The following is an 18472-nucleotide window of genomic DNA, read 5'->3' on the forward strand; positions in this document are numbered from 1 at the left end:
TCGATGATCTTGGAGGTCTTTTCCAACCCAATCGATTCTATGATTCTGTGATTGTATGATCTTCTGGTGGTGTATGATCTGCCTGCACCTGGCTGTTCTTATGCAGACCAGAGGTTTTGTCACCACATATCCAAAACCTCTCCTCCTCCCTTTTGGCTGGCAGGTGCAAAACTGGCCTCAGTAAAGCACCTGCTGCTTTTGCAAATGGACAATTGTTTGCATCATTAACTGGGAACATTTCAGTCTCTCACAATGAGCTATGAAGAATTTTTCTTTGTTTTTTCTTTTTTTCCCAGTGTACAAAACACAAGTTTATTTACTCCTCAATTTAAATGAGAAAGAACAAGACAGAGATAGTGTTGGCTTTTTTATATTGTTAATTTTTTAACAGGTTATTCTTAGGTTTTTTTCTTGTACCTGGTTTACATAAACCCTAGTTGAATTTAACTGAAAAGGTACAAATGCAGCTATATTGTGTGATATTGCTACATTCTTTAATTCAATTGTTTACTGATTTTTCTCTCACTTGAAGTGAAATGCAGAATTGTAATGAAGGACATACAAAGTTCCATGTGGGTTAATTATATTTTTAAAAGTTTATTTGCTTAGAATAAATGAAAACTTTACAATTTTCACAAATAAGAAATAGAAATTTGAGGGCATTCTCTGGATAAATGATGAAACAAGAGATATTAATGCAATGCAGGATAAGGATACTGAAAAAAGTACATTCTGGGTTATGTTTGCAACATAATACATATGGACTAAGAAACATTCCACAGAAACCTCACTGTATAAAGGCTGTCTTTTATATAGACAGGCAAATACAAAAACCTTCAGTGCATTTCAGGAACATGAAACTTAGTTATCACCTCCACATAAAGCCACCAGGATGTTTTCATAATTGCCTTTGAGTTCATCCTGTTAATTTAAGCACACCCCCACCCCCACCCCCAGATGTTAGAATACAGGTCATAATTGAAATAAATTTCAATAAGCATTCAATATACATTTGCTAAACATCAGCACTTCACCTAACTAAATGAATCCCTTGATAGCACATGTGTTAACCACAGACTGAGCTGCAACCAAGTACCCTCAGTGAATTTATTTATAGGACCTAGAAATAAACGCATGCATTTCTAGAATGGTGCAGATATAGACAAAGCCAGAAGGTTTAATTGTGTAAATAAAGAGGAGAAGTAGAAGATTTCTATCCATCCAAGAACTTAAGCTTTTCTTTCCTAAAGTGAAAATTTCTTCCTTGACCAGAGATGTCCAATGGTTGTTAATAATAAAACACTATCCACATGGTGTTTAGAAGATCTCAAACAAAGTATATTAGTACAGCAATAATATATTTAACATGGGATTGCTTATTCAGCTTGATAAAAATGGATAATGTTCATTAAGTATGCAGTGTAATTACCACATGCTTTGTTTTCTCTAATTTGAATCTACTTTTCAGAGACATATGAAATGTTCATTGTAGCCAAGCTATGCCTCAAGACATTTGAATGGAATTGCCACTTTGGAACATGATGAGGTGATGTAATAGCATACCAAATTACAGATCACACGTACTCATGGAGGAGGAGTAAAAATCATATTTGGCACCTAACTGAAAAAGTAAGAGACACCAATAGAAATCAAAAAGACATTTTGATACATGTGAGGAGTACATTTCTACTCCAATCAAGACTTTTTACACTACTAGGTAGATGTTCTAGCTTTATTCAAGTCTCTAACTGGTTAAATTTTCTAGAAAATATATTGGGTAGTTAGACTCATTTGAGAAAATAATTTTGTAAGTTAACTCATTTACTTAGGTCACTTGGAAAGTCAGACAAATAAATATTAGTAGAAGTTAACATGCATTTGCAGGAGTATCTCAAATGTCAAAAACCAATAGCCAGTTTTGTCAAGTATCTCCCATAGAGCTGTCAGGGAAATTATTTCCACTCTCCTGCCAGGGTACTCTTCATGTCTGCCTAAATACAGGAACTTGGGGATACTGTAATCCCCATTCAGCTCTTGGCTTATACTGTAAAATGATATCCTGAGATATGTATCATTACTGAAAAATTAATATAGCTTTTTTTGACAAGAACATTAACCCAGAAAAGGAATTAGTTCTACCAGCATGTGGACCATTGGAAATATGGGTTACTCAGCTACAATGAGATACTCAGTTTAAAATACTGACTGAAGAGCAGAAATGTTAACAAATCTTTACCGGACTTCAAAAATAATTTGGTTGTTTTGCATTTCATACATCACCAGAGAGAAAACCTACCATAATGGCTTGGTGGAGAGAGATGCCATACATCCTCTTGTAATAGCCTTTTATCTCATTCATATCCACTTCATGGCGTGAAACCATGATTCTGATGAGGTCTTTGTGCTGTGTCCCAACACCCTGTTAAAATTAAAAAAAAAAGAAAAATAAAGGGGATGGGGGGGCGGGGCAAGGGGAGGGAAGAAAAATAATACTACTTATGTCATTGAAATATCTGTAATCAAGTTCTGTGTGTTAATCCATTAGACTTCTTTGTGGGTGAACAGATCCTACGTTCTTTTCCTTTAATCATAATGTGGACCTCTCATATCTGCCTTCTGTTCCCTATGAGCACAATTCACTTCTGACAGGTTACCTCAACCCAAAATTTTTTTTACACATTTCTTCTGTTTTCTGAAAGCAGGTATCTTCATTACAGTGTTTGCTAGACACCGGAGACAACCTAGACTTCACTGTGGGTTTGGTTTTTTTTTTTCAATAGTGCAATAATCTGTATTTTCATAATGTTTCACTCAATTTTCAACTACTGCTCCTAAACAAGTCACAGGACTTATGGCAATATCTGCACAGTAGACTCTTTTATGATCTCCAGCTGCCTCACTCAACCTAACTGAATCTCACTCAACTCACTTCCAAACTTGCCAGAAGAATCATTAGGGTCTCATCAAATATTAGGCTTTCACAAGATTCTTGCTCTATAATTGTTCTCCTATTTCTTTTCACTCATATTTTTGTGGTTTCATAAGAAAAGTTTCAGTTAGCTATCTGTTACTGTTGACAGTGGATGGGCAGATAGCCTCCTGAACACACTGTAGCACACAGGTAACTCCTCCTATGGAAAGTCTCTCAGGCTTCCAAGGAAGCAACAGTAGGAGTGAGCAAAATACACTGAATTTCCTTCATCAGTCTTTTTCTACCACACAAGGGGCTTAGAGAGCTCTAGGTAGCTTGCTATTTTTCAGCTTATAAAGCACCTCATGTTTACAAAGAGAAGTACTTTCTTTAGGTTACTTTCATCGCCAAATGGAGATTTTCAGCAAAGAAAGCTGGCTTGCTTGTGGAACACTTCACTGTAATGAAGCAGTGAGATAATGTCACTTTTGCTGTAAAACTAAAAAGTAACAAGAGACAAAAGTCTGGCAAGAGAACACTTTAAAACCAGTTTCATAGTTCCTACCAGCAAATCCCCTTTATGTAGTTCTTTGTTACCTGTCTTGAAAATATAGAAGAAGAAGCAGTTTCTTTCCTCTGTCTATTCAGAAAGCAATTCAGTCAGGGAAAAATAGTTACTATAAAGACAAAATTGTTCTCCCTAGTTTACTGCCACAAAATCGAGGATGGTGTTGCAGTTCCCAAGAAGAAAAAGATGAAAGCGTTTATGTCTTTTACATCAAAGCTGGAGGTTTGATCTGATGTTTTGCAAACAATGTTATCATAAGTACTTGCCTTTCACTTTTGATATTAAGAGGAATCAGATGGGAACCATTCTTTTATTCAAAATACGCTTGATAAAAAGTATCCTGTGATATATAAGCTGAGAACAAGATGGGTGTCTGGCTCCTGAATCCATCCCTGGTCCATTAGTAAGAGCGAGCCTTTGTCTCACCTTATTGTTCATGAAGAACGGTCACAAGCTTATTATGAATATTTTATTGAACACAGCCTCAGAAGGAAATTAGTTATATTTTTAATAATCATATTTGTTTTCATGAAACTTGGATAAGATTGGGTTTGGTTGAAGACAGGTCTAAAAACTATTGCACTTTTGATACAAATTTTGCTTGTTCTGATAAGTCTTTTTGGCATATTGACTTCTTATAAAGGTTTTTCTATTTGACAACTCATCTGTTCCTCTTAAAGGACCTTTTCACATATCCGGAGAGATATGTCTACTCATTCATCAGCTTTAACTACTTTTAGAGAAGTCAATTAAATCACTATGATTGGATTAGAATTTTTTTCATTTAGGAGGTTTCTCAATGAAGGAGATTAAGTTCAGAAGATTTTTCAATCAGCGCAAGTATGGCAAAAGTAGAAGTTAAATTTTCAGTCAGTAGATACGGCATGTTGCAATCTACAAAACTACTTACCAAGGGCAGTGAGGCAGTTCTCAATGTCACCTTTCAGCTCCAAAACCAGTACCTTGTTCATGTCATGCTTGCTGTATTTGCGATTCTTCTGAAAGACTGAATAAGGGAAGAAAACACAGTGAATAGAAATGAAAATACAATATTGTCCCTGTGTTGCCTCTGGTTTATTCTGTTCCCACTGCTGCAGTAGAGGACTATTCTTATTTCATCTTTTTCATTTTCTTCAGGCAGCATAGTGTTAAAGAACAGTGCTACTGCATGGAGTGTTGGAGTCAGCATACAGAAGGGGATTTGTTAGGATAGAAGGGCTCATGTTCCCATTGAGGTGTTACACTGACTACCAGAGCCTGTGACACTGTGTGATAGCCCTCTATCTAGGGCAAATTGGCTGAGGAACAAAACTATGTGAGGAGCATTCAGAACTTATGCCACATTGATTGCTTGGCTAGCCATTTGACGCTCCATGGTAACAGCCTAGATGATATTGCTCATCTCTAACATGGAAAGAACAGCCAAGTTGCCAACTGCACCCTTAGTCAGCAAGAATGCTTCCAGCTACAAAGATCTTTGTAGCAGACAGAGTCACATCTTGATAATCTATATCCTCTCTGAATTCATGAGCAAGCCAAGAAGCACAAAGTTTCATTCAACATACCACTTCGAAGATGTGGGTAGCTTCTTGTAGTAAGAACATTAATAAACACATTAATATCTGTTCCTTTCCTTTTCTCTCCTGCTTCATACAAGGCCTGTCATAAAGAAAATAGTAAAGTCAACATCAGAATAGTAAAAATCAAATCTCAAACTGCACTGCTGAGGATCATTGCTTGTCAGCAATGAATCCCAGTCCCTGACACAATCTATAGTAAAACTCTACCCTACCTCAGACTAACTCTAGCTCTGTCAAGTAATACCTCCTACTTCACTTATAATAGTACCTAGAGAAAACATTGCAGCTAGAAAACCTATTTTCAGACAGCTTACAATCACCATCTAGCTCTTCTAGATATACTACCTTCTTGAATGAAGTTATTTTTCAGTTATCATGATATGATAGCATTCTGTATGGGAGTTTAGGACTAGTAGGCTTTCCTAGGACCAACAAAATTAACTCTGCTATTAACTGGTCCAGTGTGCAGGAGAAGCCTATGCACCAAGTACTCCTTGTCTTTCCAGGAGTGGCTATTACTTCCAGTAAAGTAAGAAACAAGCCATCTTCTTCATTTTCCTCACCTTCTCAAAGCTTTCAAAAAGTAATTATTAAAGACCTTTAAACAGCACAAAAAGATCCAACAACAACCTACATCAAGATAAATAGTACCGAACTTGAGCTTAGACAGAATACTGATTTACTTTCCATATCTGGGGAGATGACAGAAGTAAACTCCTAATATAGCAGGAATAAAAGCAATTTTTCTCAATGACCTTTTTTCAGCTGATTAAAAAAAAAAACAGTTTAAAATCTATCTACATTTAAATTCCTACCATTATGTCAGACTTTATAGGTGAAAACTAAGGAAAGACTGTGAAGTTTTACAAAGATTTTAACAAAAATACTTCTACTAATGGTAGAAGAAATAAGGAAAAGAACAGATGTTTATTTTAGAATTATTGAGAAAATTGCTGTGAGGTTTACCCAATAATCTTGAAAGGTTTATCACTGTAAAGTAATAGCTATAGCTAACACACTGCAGAGTTGTTCTAGTTACAGTGGTCAGGACCAGTTTAGCACTTTCTGGTGTAACTAAAACTGTGTATTCTACAACCTCTATGTCATTTCTCATGCACTGTAAATAATAGATTGTTGACAGCAGCTACCTAGGGCACACCTGACATCTCAGGCTACAAGCTGGGTATTAGAGAACCAGAGAAGTGTTTCTGTTTTCACATCAATGACTCAGCCATGATAAGGCCCCTTCAGGAAGACATCAGCACCATCAAACCCAGCCAAAGGCATCATCTCTGGTAATGGGCCAGCAAAGATTCAAAAAATATTTGAAACTCCCCACCCTGAGGGGGATACGAGGCATTCCCATCTGAACCTGAGCATATATAATCTTTGGGGTTGGGGACTTCTGGTACCACTTGTCAAGACATGAGAAGGACCAAAACCTCAACAGGATTGCAACTGTCACTCTCAGCCAGACTGAGACCATCATCCTCACCAACAGGATTCTTTTCCTTTTCCTTTTCCTTTTCCTTTTCCTTTTCCTTTTCCTTTTCCTTTTCCTTTTCCTTTTCCTTTTCCTTTTCCTTTTCCTTTTCCTTTTCCTTTTCCTTTTCCTTTTCCTTTTCCTTTTCCTTTTCCTTTTCCTTTTCCTTTTCCTTTTCCTTTTCCTTTTCCTTTTCCTTTTCCTTTTTCCTTTTCCTCTCCTCTCCTCTCCTCTCCTCTCCTCTCCTCTCCTCTCCTCTCCTCTCCTCTCCTCTCCTCTCCTCTCCTCTCCTCTCCTCTCCTCTCCTCTCCTCTCCTCTCCTCTCCTCTCCTCTCCTCTCCTCTCCTCTCCTCTCCTCTCCTCTCCTCTCCTCTCCTCTCCTCTCCTCTCCTCTCCTCTCCTTGAATCTCCTTGAATCTCCTTGAATCTCCTTGAATCTCCTTGAATCTCCTTGAATCTCCTTGAATCTCCTCTCCTTGAATCTCCTCTCCTCTCCTCTCCTCTCCTCTCCTTGAATCTCCTTGAATCTCCTCTCCTCTCCTTGAATCTCCTCTCCTCTCCTCTCCTTGAATCTCCTTGAATCTCCTTGAATCTCCTTGAATCTCCTCTCCTTGAATCTCCTCTCCTCTCCTTGAATCTCCTCTCCTTGAATTTCCTCTCCTTGAATCTCCTCTCCTTGAATCTCCTCTCCTTGAATCTCCTCTCCTCTCCTTGAATCTCCTCTCCTCTCCTTGAATCTCCTCTCCTCTCCTCTCCTTCCCCTTCCCCTTCCCCTTCCCCTTCCCCTTCCCCTTCCCCTTCCCCTTCCCCTTCCCCTTCCCCTTCCCCTTTTCCCTTTCCCTTTTCCTTTCACTTTCTCTTTTCCCTTTCGCTTTCCCTTTCCTTACCCTTTTCTTTCCCTTTCTTTTCATACTTTGTACTTCGGCAGACCACATTGTGCTCAGCACAGAGGCTAATGAACACCATTCTGTTCACATCCCCGGGTGCTGGGTTATACATCTGTTTTTTGTGGGTGAAAAATGATTTTGCTATCATTGTATTTATTTTAATAATTTTATTAAATTGTAACTCTGACTAGGATTCTTTTTTGGGGCTGGGTTCATTTGTCCTGCTGGTTTACCTTTAAAACAGCACAAGATTTCACACAGGTCAAGGTATGCTACCTAGTTACAAACATCACCCTTGTCCCTCAATTCAAGAACTGTTTCATAAACAGCAGGAATATTGAGTCTAATTTCCTGACTTTTTGACCTTAAAATGGTCTTCACACTTTACATGAACTAGAAGAAGCCTTGCAGACACATTTCTGAAGCTAGATATTAGGGTAAAGATCAAATTTCCTTCCAATAATGAGCTTACATGATCATCATGTAGGTGAAAATATTACTTCATGTAAATACTATACCCTCAGAAAAGACTGCTGTATAACATTCTGTATTAGGTCTACAATGTTTAGGATTCAGGCTGAACATATGCAGCTGGTGTAATCTCAAGTCGAAAGAAGTTCTGCAGAGTGCCAAGTATGATCTTACCCTGGCATCATTGTCAGAAATCTCATCATTCACATGAGGATCTTCACATCGGTCAGCCTACATAAAGAAATAAAAAAATGACACTGGTACTAACATTCATTCACTTCACTAAAGCTCAACATTTTAGAGTTCTACAGAACCATTCTCATACCAATATATACTGGAAATAGGTACAACTATGTCAATTATTCTATGAATAAAGCTGTTTTCTTTGTAATCAATCGGAATTCACACTTCTAAGGCCTTGAGGCATTTCTGAACACCTACATAAAAATCCACAAGAAGTATTCTTTCTTGATTTAAAATTGAAGAATTAGAACCAGTGATCTTCTCCCTGATGATCATTCAATAAACTTCTTTCAAGTTCATTTGAAAGCAAAAACTGAAAATCCAAGCCATGCACATGGACGTATCAAAAATTAATCCTGTGTGCATGTACAAGCTTCATGTACTATTACTCAAAAATCAAATGTTTATACATTTTAATGGGAAGCCCCAGTGTTTAAACTCATCTTTTGAACATAAATTTGAAAAACCCTTTGTCCACTTGTTAATTCCCTGCCTTTGTCCCATTATCTAACTACTGGAAACATACCTTAACAGCAGGATAAAAGGTTTATTTCTCTATTTGTAAGTATTTCTTAGGTTTTTATTTCTAGCCAATTGACATAACATTATGCTTGTTGTCTTTTCAAGTGTTTAAAGACAGAACAAAAAAACCACTAAAAGATAAACAATAAATATGTTTTACCATAAAGAGTAGTGGTTTTTGAAATGCAATTTAGATAAAATCTCATTATAGTTTGAGTAAGGAAAATTACAGCTGGGCTAGAATATGAAATAAAAAACAATTCAAGGAAGTAAATATTACCCAGATCTTTCTTTATTGTATGTCTCTCTAAAATAGTCTTGATAATATTGATTTTTTTAAATAACAGATGAGTCACTCAAAATGCTTAAGCACAGCATACCTTGGCTAGAGCAACCAAAGCCTTCTGAAAGTCACCAGATGTGTCAGAGATAATGTCTTGTATCAGATCTCTCTTCAGCACTGAAATCAAATTGTAGTTTGATTGGCCATCTGAAGTTGCCATCTGAGTTCACCAGATAATTTTTAAAGGTCCTTTCCAAACCGTTCCATGATCTTTGTTGGTTTTCCTTAGTTCCCCACTAAAATATGCCCACTAGAAATGCCATTTTCTTACTTTCTCTCATTTAGCTTCTAGTGAAGGAGTATATTTTTAAGGTATCCTATAAATCCTGAGATGTGCTGTAAAATTGGAGGTTAAATCTAAAATCTGATAAAAAATATCCTTCTCTAAGGTCTTGTGGGTAGCATTGTCTTGGATTCTGCTTGTGAAATACAAAAGCTTTTTTCTGAGCAACTTTTGTTTCATTCTTATTTCTGGCTGTTCTTACCAGGTACTGTACTCAATCACAATACTCTCCTGAAAAATCACATTATTAATTTGGGCTTGTAAGATTATATGAATGGAGATGTCTTAGAAAAATTGGCTCATAATCTCTGAAAACATGATTTAGTTAGACAACACAGTCATCATCATGGCTAGGCTTCGCAAATGAAGATTTGGGAAGGGCTCTACACACATGGGTGTATCCTTTAAGCCTGGGCAGTGGAATTGTTAGGTGAGGCACAAAGTGTGCGAAACTGGCCCCACCCTTTAACTCCTAAGGTTCACCTGCCATGGCTGAGCAAGCTTGGATGGTGACAGTGAAGTCCTCAGGACTAGAACCTACAGTACCCAGTATTCCCAGGAGGTCTCTCATCCATGTACTAACCAAGCCTGACCCTGCTTAGCTTCTGAAATCTGACAGGACTGGGTGTCAGGGAGGCATTTAAATGCAGACAACACAGTAAATTTGACATATATGACTGATGCCACATTACATTTTAGTAATTTCTTCAAATATTTTCCTCCTGTAGTTCACTGGATGCTCCTACTGTTAACATTGCCCATGTTTCTAAATCAGCAAGTTTTTTCAAGCCTAGTGATATCTTAAAATGTCAGCCAAGGTTTAGTTACAAGGGAAGAAAAACAGATGACTTTTACATGCATTTTAGAAAGCATTAAAAGATCTCTTTCCATGAGACACCCACAGCTTTGGCAGTGATGGTGTTGTATTGGGAACCACTTAAGTCAGAAAAAGTCAGCATGACCTCCCTCCCCCAGAACTTCTTCAAAATTTTTGTGAAGTTTCATTTGACTCCCATAATATTCTCAGCCTCTCATACTAAGAAATGAGGCTGTGACTCTAATTTGCCTGCTACAGAGCTATGCCATTAGTACTTTTTCTTGCTTTGGATTACCTTCTTTGTAGAATCTGTTGGCTTCTTTGATCTCTTCGTTGTTTCTTGAGACCAGAATCTCAATTAGGGTATTTTCATCAGTTCCAAGCCTCTGATAAAAGTGGTTGAATTTTTAGAAATGTTATTCGATAGAGCAAACTTAAAATTTAAAAGACAAATTATATGTAAACCATTGACTTGACTTCGAAGGCACCCCATGGAATAGGAAATAAAAATTAAAGACATTGTGCTGCCATGCAATATTTTTATTTCAGCTGTTTTGTAATTATTTTTTATCACATTAAATACCCTGGTATCCAAAAGCTACTCAAGGGACCAAATGGTGCATAAAAAAGATAGTAATGTAAAATCTAAGAAGAATAATACCTTCTAGTCTTTCTGTTTTATGTTATGTAAACATGTATGTAAACACTGTGGGTCTCTATCTCTACATTAGCAACTAGTTTTCAGAAGGCAGAGAGAGTTCATGCTCACAAAAGAATCTCCTTTGCCCCTGAAGTTCAGCAGAGATTACTGGGTCTTGCTCCATAACTAGAATTAGCAGTATAGATTTATTTTACACAATGGGGTTAAAAAAAACAATACACAAGTTTGGAAATCAAACTCCAGTGTAACTTACAGGGCCTAGTAATTACTTGTGCTCTTAAAGAAAGTTTTCCTCTGAAGATTTTGCCTTACCTTCATAGAGGCTCTTAATTCTTCAGCATCAAATTGAGCTGGAGTTTTGAGGAAGGCCACAACAACATCTTCTAAGTGGCTTTTCAGTTCATATACTTAAGGAACAGTGTTATGGTCAGCATTCTTTTTAGTTTCATATATAACATCTGACACAGGAGAAACATTGATTTTCTGGGTGTAAATTTAAGCTTGGTTTGAATACTTTACCTTTCCTTTAGTCTGCTTATAGGCAGCTTTGATCAGTTGACGCTGAGTATTTGTTCTTTTAGTCAAGATGTCAATGATGGTAGATTCATCCACACCTATGAATCACCAAACAACAAAATTCCAAATATATTCAAAATATATGCATAATTTAGCCAATTATAGTTTTTAATCATTATTTACTTTGTGTTGTATTTTGATTTCTTGAAACATTCAAGTTTAACTGAAAGTGTGATCATCTACTGACTCACAATTAGTGACTTAGCAAAGAAATCAAATAAATAAATTCCCATAGAACTTAAAAACCATGCAATTTCATACAGAAATTCTTAAACTCCTCTAATTGCAGAACTTTCTCTAAACTGAAAACAAAAACAACAAAACTGAAAAAAACAATAAAAAATAGATGGCATATTTAATCTCAGTTAGACAAACTGAAAAAGGTTTCAAAGTATAGAGAAAGCACCAAATGTGAATTTCATTGAAAGAGAGAAGCACAAGAAAAGCATGCACCACACTGTCAGCATAGGCACTGCCTCTTGAAGGAATTGTATCGAAATCTAGTCAAAAAGTATGGTATGTTATAATATTTTTTCCTTCTCTAGAAATTAAATTTTTACAACCCTTCCTTCATCATATTCAAGAACTTTAATGCAGCATTAAGGTTTGAAACTGTAATACAACATCAGGCTATCAAAGAGTTGAGATGCTTTACCATATTGCATAATTTAATGTATTGCCAGGCTTTTAAAAGAAGAAACTCCTCTCCTACTTGTCATTGCCTCTTGCTCTGCTATTTTCTTCAGTGTTATCCTCAAAATTTCCTAAGGAATAGTCCTACTGTAGTAAGTTAATAATTCTCTTACCTTTTACCGTAATATGTCTGTCCAAAGCAGCAACATCAACTGATGGATCAAAATCAGGGTAAGACTCTACTCCATGGATACCTTTTGAACTTTCCTGCACAGGGAAAATAAAAAATAAAATTAAAAATGAAATAAAAATTGCTTATTGCAAAGGATATTTTTGCAAAGAAACAATTTTGGATGCCTAAATAAAGTATGCAATTAGAATTACCTATTATAGGAGTATCAAGGAATACAGTTTTGTATCTTCATAGAATTAAACAGATTCAGTAATGGATATGCATTGGATTTATTCCTTTCACACCTCGTATACAGAAAGCACTTCATATACTGTATTAGATAGCTGAAGAATTGTTTCTCAGAGTAACTTGGATTGCATAGAAAAACACTTAACTCTCATATTAGGAAATGGTATCCAAATTTTTAAGGCTCTAAATCCACAATTAAATCCTACAGGCACTGCCATTTAAGTGCTAGTAATTCATTTGCTCGTTGTAGGCAAACTGTGTGTCTCATTAAGGGTCTTCTCAGCTGTCTCATATCTAAGGCTACACACTCTTCTTGTACTCAAACTCTTGGAGGAGAGTTCAGACCAAATCCTATAAGAAAATGGAGACCTGTTGCCCAACTTCTTCAAACTTTAGATATAAACCACACTCTTCACTAAGCATTATCTACTTCTGTCTTTGGTGAATCTATTCCTAGGTGACGACTCCCTAGTAAATGTCTAAAGGCCTCTGGAAACTATACAACAGATTGCATGGGTTGTCCTAAGTCAGAAACATGACAAATTAAATTAACAATAGCATCTACAACTCAACAGCACTACTTGACTGATGTCTACTTCTTTTACACCAGTTATAAGATGCCCCAGGATTCTTGGATGAAATGTTTATATGAAATCACCATTATTCTGATGTATGGAGATGTTTGCGTTTCTGGGTTCCAGCTCATGTCTTTTTGCATCTCAGCCTGAAAGTCCCTGTTTTTCCATGTACATCATCTGGACATGTTCATGCACATTCACACACCTCAACGTCAGATTACTACTTTAAAGAGGCCAATTTGAGTGAATTGGTGACTGGTCACTGGGAATTATAGTTTCATTACAGTAATCAGTTCTGCCTAGGAATTGATAACTAGATGATAAGTGCAGATAAGAGTAATTATTCTAATGATCTAATAGCAGACTTCCTAGATTATTTGATTATATTAGATTATACATTGCCTTTAAATCACTTGTAAGAGTATAGGAAAATACTCTTGAAAGCTGTTAATACTTACAATACATTCCTGCTCCTGATTTTCCATGAACCATGCCTGCTTCAGAAATTCTGATACCATAGCCATGTTGACAGTTTCTGGGAAGAGACACATCAAGTTACTGTTTTTTATCATTTTCAGCACTAGTGCAAACCAAGATTTCCCATGCTCAAAATTCTTTCTCTAGAACTATGACATGCATCATATTAGTTTTCCAAGTGGTAACTGGCCTGTGGTATTGGAAACAGGCAACTTTGATGTTTAACAGGTGATAGGATGCTCCACAACTGCTTGCTCACCACTACACTCTTAGCTACTTGCAGAAGTTTTGGATTAGGACAGTAAAGAAGCTGGACCATTTCTTACTGCAATACCTTAGGATTAATGTTGATTTACAAAGGTTAGTTACCAGAAAAAAAAAAGGCTGTTTTTCTCCATCAGCTGTGCCCATTAACTTACTATTTGAATATTTTCAGATTCAGTAGTAAACAAGTATTCTTGTCTGAAAATTTACTGAGGCTAGAGTTCTTGTGTATTATGTTAGGGAAAAGATATTCCCTTGTTAAATCTATTGTCTTGTAATTTCTTTGACTAGACCCTTTCTAAGGAAGACCTGCAAAACTGGATATTTTCACATACATTATTCTCTATTTCTTACATATTTCCTACAATTTCTACATAATAATAGAGCATTTTCCATATAAGAAGAGGAAAAAAAGCATAATTTTTGAGTTTTACTACTCAAAAGGAAAATCCATAGAGCTTTTTCACAAGGTACTATGCAGAATGGGAAAAAAAATGAGTGGTGATGTGACACTGAGCACTCAAAAATAATTTATAGGTTGCTTCATAACAACTTATGTTGTCAGTGTGAGAAATACTTTGCTAACTGAAATAATGAATGAACAGAAAGGAGGAATCAATGGCTTATTAAATAAAGTTATTCAAAAGAAATAATTTTTTTCAAAACTCTTCCACAGCAGACTCTAGGGTAGGCTTAGTTTTAAGGCATACATATAAACAATAAAATAATGTTGCTGAGTAAGCCAGACTGACTTTGAATCTAGTGTGAAGAGACAAAATTCTGTTTCTAGTCTTGGGATACAGGTCATATAATGTAGATCTTACACACAATTATAAATAATGGTGTTGCTTATGCTGCTAACACATGATGTAGGTCCTACAGGAAATGTAGAGACCAGTCTTTTAAAGTGGCGCACATTTAGCACCAAGCAGTGTAGCTGCAGTCCAGCTGTTCCCTTCCTTCCCAGAAAAACTTCCATTTTCAGCAACCAACAAAGTGACAATGGCCTCCTACATTCTGCCTCTGGCTCTCTTTACCACCCCCTTCCAAGGCAGGAGCCACCTATATTCCAGCGTCCCTTGAAAACTCTTGGTTTTGTGCCCTTCCACCAGCTCCAAGGCCACAAAATTCAGCTGTGCCTGTGTTGCCAGGAAAACTGAAAACTAATTCCAAATATGTATTTGTGTATTATTTAGAGAAGGTCTCAGCTGGATAAATAATGTTCAGAATATTGTGCAAAATTTAAAGAGCAGAATATTCAGGATCAGAAATGCATCCTTACATCACTATAACTACCAACACTTTTGTCAAGCTTGTATCAAGCTCCTGCATCCTTCTTGTATTGGCAGAACTTAATGAGGGCAGATGAAGTGGTACTGTACCTGAAGCTCTGCTGCCTGCATTTTATAACAGCCCACATGAAGGCCATATACAGCAGGATGAAACCACTTAAAAGTCTCCATACTGGGTGCACTGAGTCACCAACACTGACATGTACTGATATGTCTGTTGACTAACTGATTTACAGAGTAATTAAGAAAAAAATTCATTCTCACAGCACCTCTAAGAAAAGGGGGGACAAATACTGTGCTTTGGTTGATACAGTAGCCCTTCTCAGGGAGTCCTGGTTTCAGGAACATATCCATTTCTTCTGCATATCCCCAAACCCACCCCTCACATTCAGCTCTTGGAAGTTTTGCTGATCTTGGGGTTAGCTGAAACAGAAGGGTGATAGACCACACTAAATTGTATTTATGAAGCCTCTAAACCTTTATATATTTTCTAATTTTAATTATACATTTTAAAAAATCTGTCTTAAAATCAGGTAATGTTTCTTTTTAAATAAAGACATTTTGACATGTAGATAGTTGTATTTCCATCTAGTAAACCATTTTAATAGAAGACAAAGTAGACAATGGCTCTTGAAAGGAGCTAAAGATCTTAGTCTGCTTGAATGGGCTTAGAAAGATAAGAAACTAATGTACATATAAAAATCTTCTTCTGCTTTATATAGCTAATAAAATAAGGACTCAAATCTAGGAAGACAGCCAGATCCCTGATGGAGACATGGTTTTTCCCAATACTTTCGCTCATGCCACTCTAAAATACAAAAGCTCATGTAAACAGTACCTAGATCCGGGATGGATACATTCAGTCCAAATATATTTTAATTTAGTATCAAAAGGACTGTCAGAACTTATGGATGTCATACATTTTTGTCTACTTTTATGCTCCAGGCATAGGCTATGAACAGGCAGATGTAGAAAACCATGTGCCTACTGAGTGGTACAAACAGAATTTACAATATAAAAGTGTGACACTCATTTCTGATTGTTTCATACCAGATATATTTTTGAGAGTTATTCATTTAATAAAATATTGTCCTGGCCATGTGTCCTGCTTCTCAATCTGGAATCTGTAGATGTTCTGTTTAAAAGGAAAGATGACCATGAACTTAGAATATCTCAGTTTGAAAAATGTGATTTTTAAGGCCTTTTATCATTCCCAGCTGGAATTATCAACATGGCAACTGGATTGAAAAATCAAACACACATCCAGACTGAAAGCCCTATGTGTTGTTTCACAAAAACTATCACAGTTCTGCTTTCTATCTGGCTCTTAGTCCCTAGAAGATACACCCTTGAACTGGACAAATACAAATTAATGAAAGCTTTGAGGAGGTACTGTGTTGTAAATTAAATTTAAAGACACAACCCAGACTTTCACACTACAATCTGTGTCAAACAACAGTTTATTTAACCATATCATGAAACATGTCAGATACATCATCTCTGGTTATTGTCCAAGCCTAGATACCAGGATATTCATGTATATTACGGTCATGACACTCTATCAGAAAATCAGGCAGAAGATCTAACACTGTAATTCATTTTGCATTGGAAATTCTGCTGAATATGAAAATATCAGAGAGAAAAATAATAATTTTAATTCACTTTATTTAATTACATTCAATAAAAACAATAATTGCCAAGCCCTGTCATAAAATGCTTCAAAACCAAAAGAATTTTTCCTCCTCACACCCATTTTTTTCCTTGTCAGCAAATCCAACACACAGAAAACTTGCACCAGGTCATTTGACAAATTCAACATAGAATTATTAAAGTGTGCTTGGTCTACAGAAATAATAATGAAACCTACCTTCCTCCTCACAAACACTGCCTTACAGGGCTGCACAGTCAGGAACAAAGGAACAGAGGGTTCTCAATGCCTTTATATCCTGTGAGGGAGACTCCACCCAGCAACCAGAGTGTTTCCATAGCTCAAGAAATCATCTGCAGCAGCTATATCTGGGTACTCCCCAAAACAGAGAACCACATAAAAAGTCATTGCAAAATGATATGCTGGAGAAAGCATGTGCAGATTTCAGAAAGGAAAAGATAATGAATGAGCATGCCATGGTAGCTCTCCTCCCTTGCTGCGGTCCTATTCCTTGCTCTAATAAATTGCCATAAATCTTTCAGGATCATATGATTAAATGTTAAGCAAACCAAACTTGAGTTACTGCCTTTGCATTTTGACATGTCTGATATCAATTCAAAGTGAATATATTAAGATACATATTTGCTTAGTGAAACTTTGAGATGAAAAAATAGTGAAGAGTCAATGCAAATTCCTCAATTCACTGAGCTCTGGTGGCTATTAGCTCTGCTTTGTCTGTGTATGGGCCCATGGCAGAAACGGCCCAGGGAAAAAACCAGGGCTAATAATTAATAAAAATCCTTTTTTTGTGTGGTTTTGGTTTGGTTTGGTTTGGTTTGGTTTGGTTTGTTTGGTTTTTTTTTTGGGGGGGGCGGGGGTGTTCTTTGTTTGTTTGATTTGGTTTGGTTTGGTTTTAGTTTGTGGGGGTTTTGTTTGCTTTGTGTTTGGTTGGTTAGTTTGGTTTTGATTTTTATTTTTGTTTTGTTTTGGGTTTTTTTCCTTGAAAAGAAACACCTGGAAAATTACAGGTTTAATAGAAACAGCAATAACTGGCAACTGCATAGTTAGAAAGAGGTTGTAAGATTCAGATTAAGCTCTGAAGTTCAAAGTGACAGTGGTTTGCACAAGATGAGGGTATACCTCAGTCTCTTAGAAGAGCTTTTCTGCAAGCACTTCCTTGCCAAGCCAGCGAAACATATTTTTCTGAATGTGTCCACCACAGCACCATGCATATCACTGAGATCTCACATTGGCCTGGAATTTTGATGCCCAGTCAAGAAGTATCTCTTCCTGAACCAGAAGTGCTTGCAATTGGCAGATAGACCTCCCAGCAGATTTCATTCTCCTTTCTACTGACCTGGACTTGCTTGCACACTTGGTTGATCTGCCCTCAGTGAACATACATGAAATGCAATCTGCCCTTGCAACCCAGGTCAACCAGTTAATAAGATGAGGAGGAAGAGGAACAGATTGATGCTGATTATTATTAGAGGAGAGCCTTACAAATTTCTCAAACGTAACATATCATTGCATATACATTCCAGTATGGCTTACCCCTTCTGTTTAAAATACCTCTTTTGAAACACCTGAGCCCTAAGCATGTACCCCTAATAAGATTTGCTTGCGATCAGGCCACCCCAGCCCTAGACCTGCCCTCTGGCCTTTGTTCCATCTTGAGTCACTGCCTTGCTGCCTTACAGCCAGGCTGGGACTGACAGTGGAACCTGGGCTGGGTGCACCCTGTGGACTGTTGTCCTGTTCCGTCCCCATCAAGGTGCCAAATGCCTGTAGCAGGGACTGCCTGTAGTGATCCC

General features: G+C 36.9%; 1 protein-coding gene across 1 annotated transcript; it reads right to left on the reverse strand.

The window, feature by feature from the left end:
* Window positions 1–595: 595 nt before the first annotated feature.
* Window positions 596–16909, reverse strand: ANXA1 (annexin A1). Its single transcript, XM_071580476.1, is given in 13 exon segments — window positions 596–921; window positions 2297–2419; window positions 3311–3369; window positions 4390–4485; window positions 5045–5138; window positions 8075–8131; window positions 9046–9125; window positions 10404–10494; window positions 11082–11204; window positions 11289–11383; window positions 12152–12245; window positions 13436–13512; window positions 16878–16909. Coding segments are annotated over 12 exon segments (1038 nt in total). The 5' UTR covers window positions 13502–13512; window positions 16878–16909; the 3' UTR covers window positions 596–861.
* Window positions 16910–18472: the final 1563 nt, after the last annotated feature.

Source organism: Pithys albifrons, chromosome Z (assembly GCF_047495875.1).
Source record: "Pithys albifrons albifrons isolate INPA30051 chromosome Z, PitAlb_v1, whole genome shotgun sequence".
Taxonomy (NCBI): domain Eukaryota; kingdom Metazoa; phylum Chordata; class Aves; order Passeriformes; family Thamnophilidae; genus Pithys; species Pithys albifrons.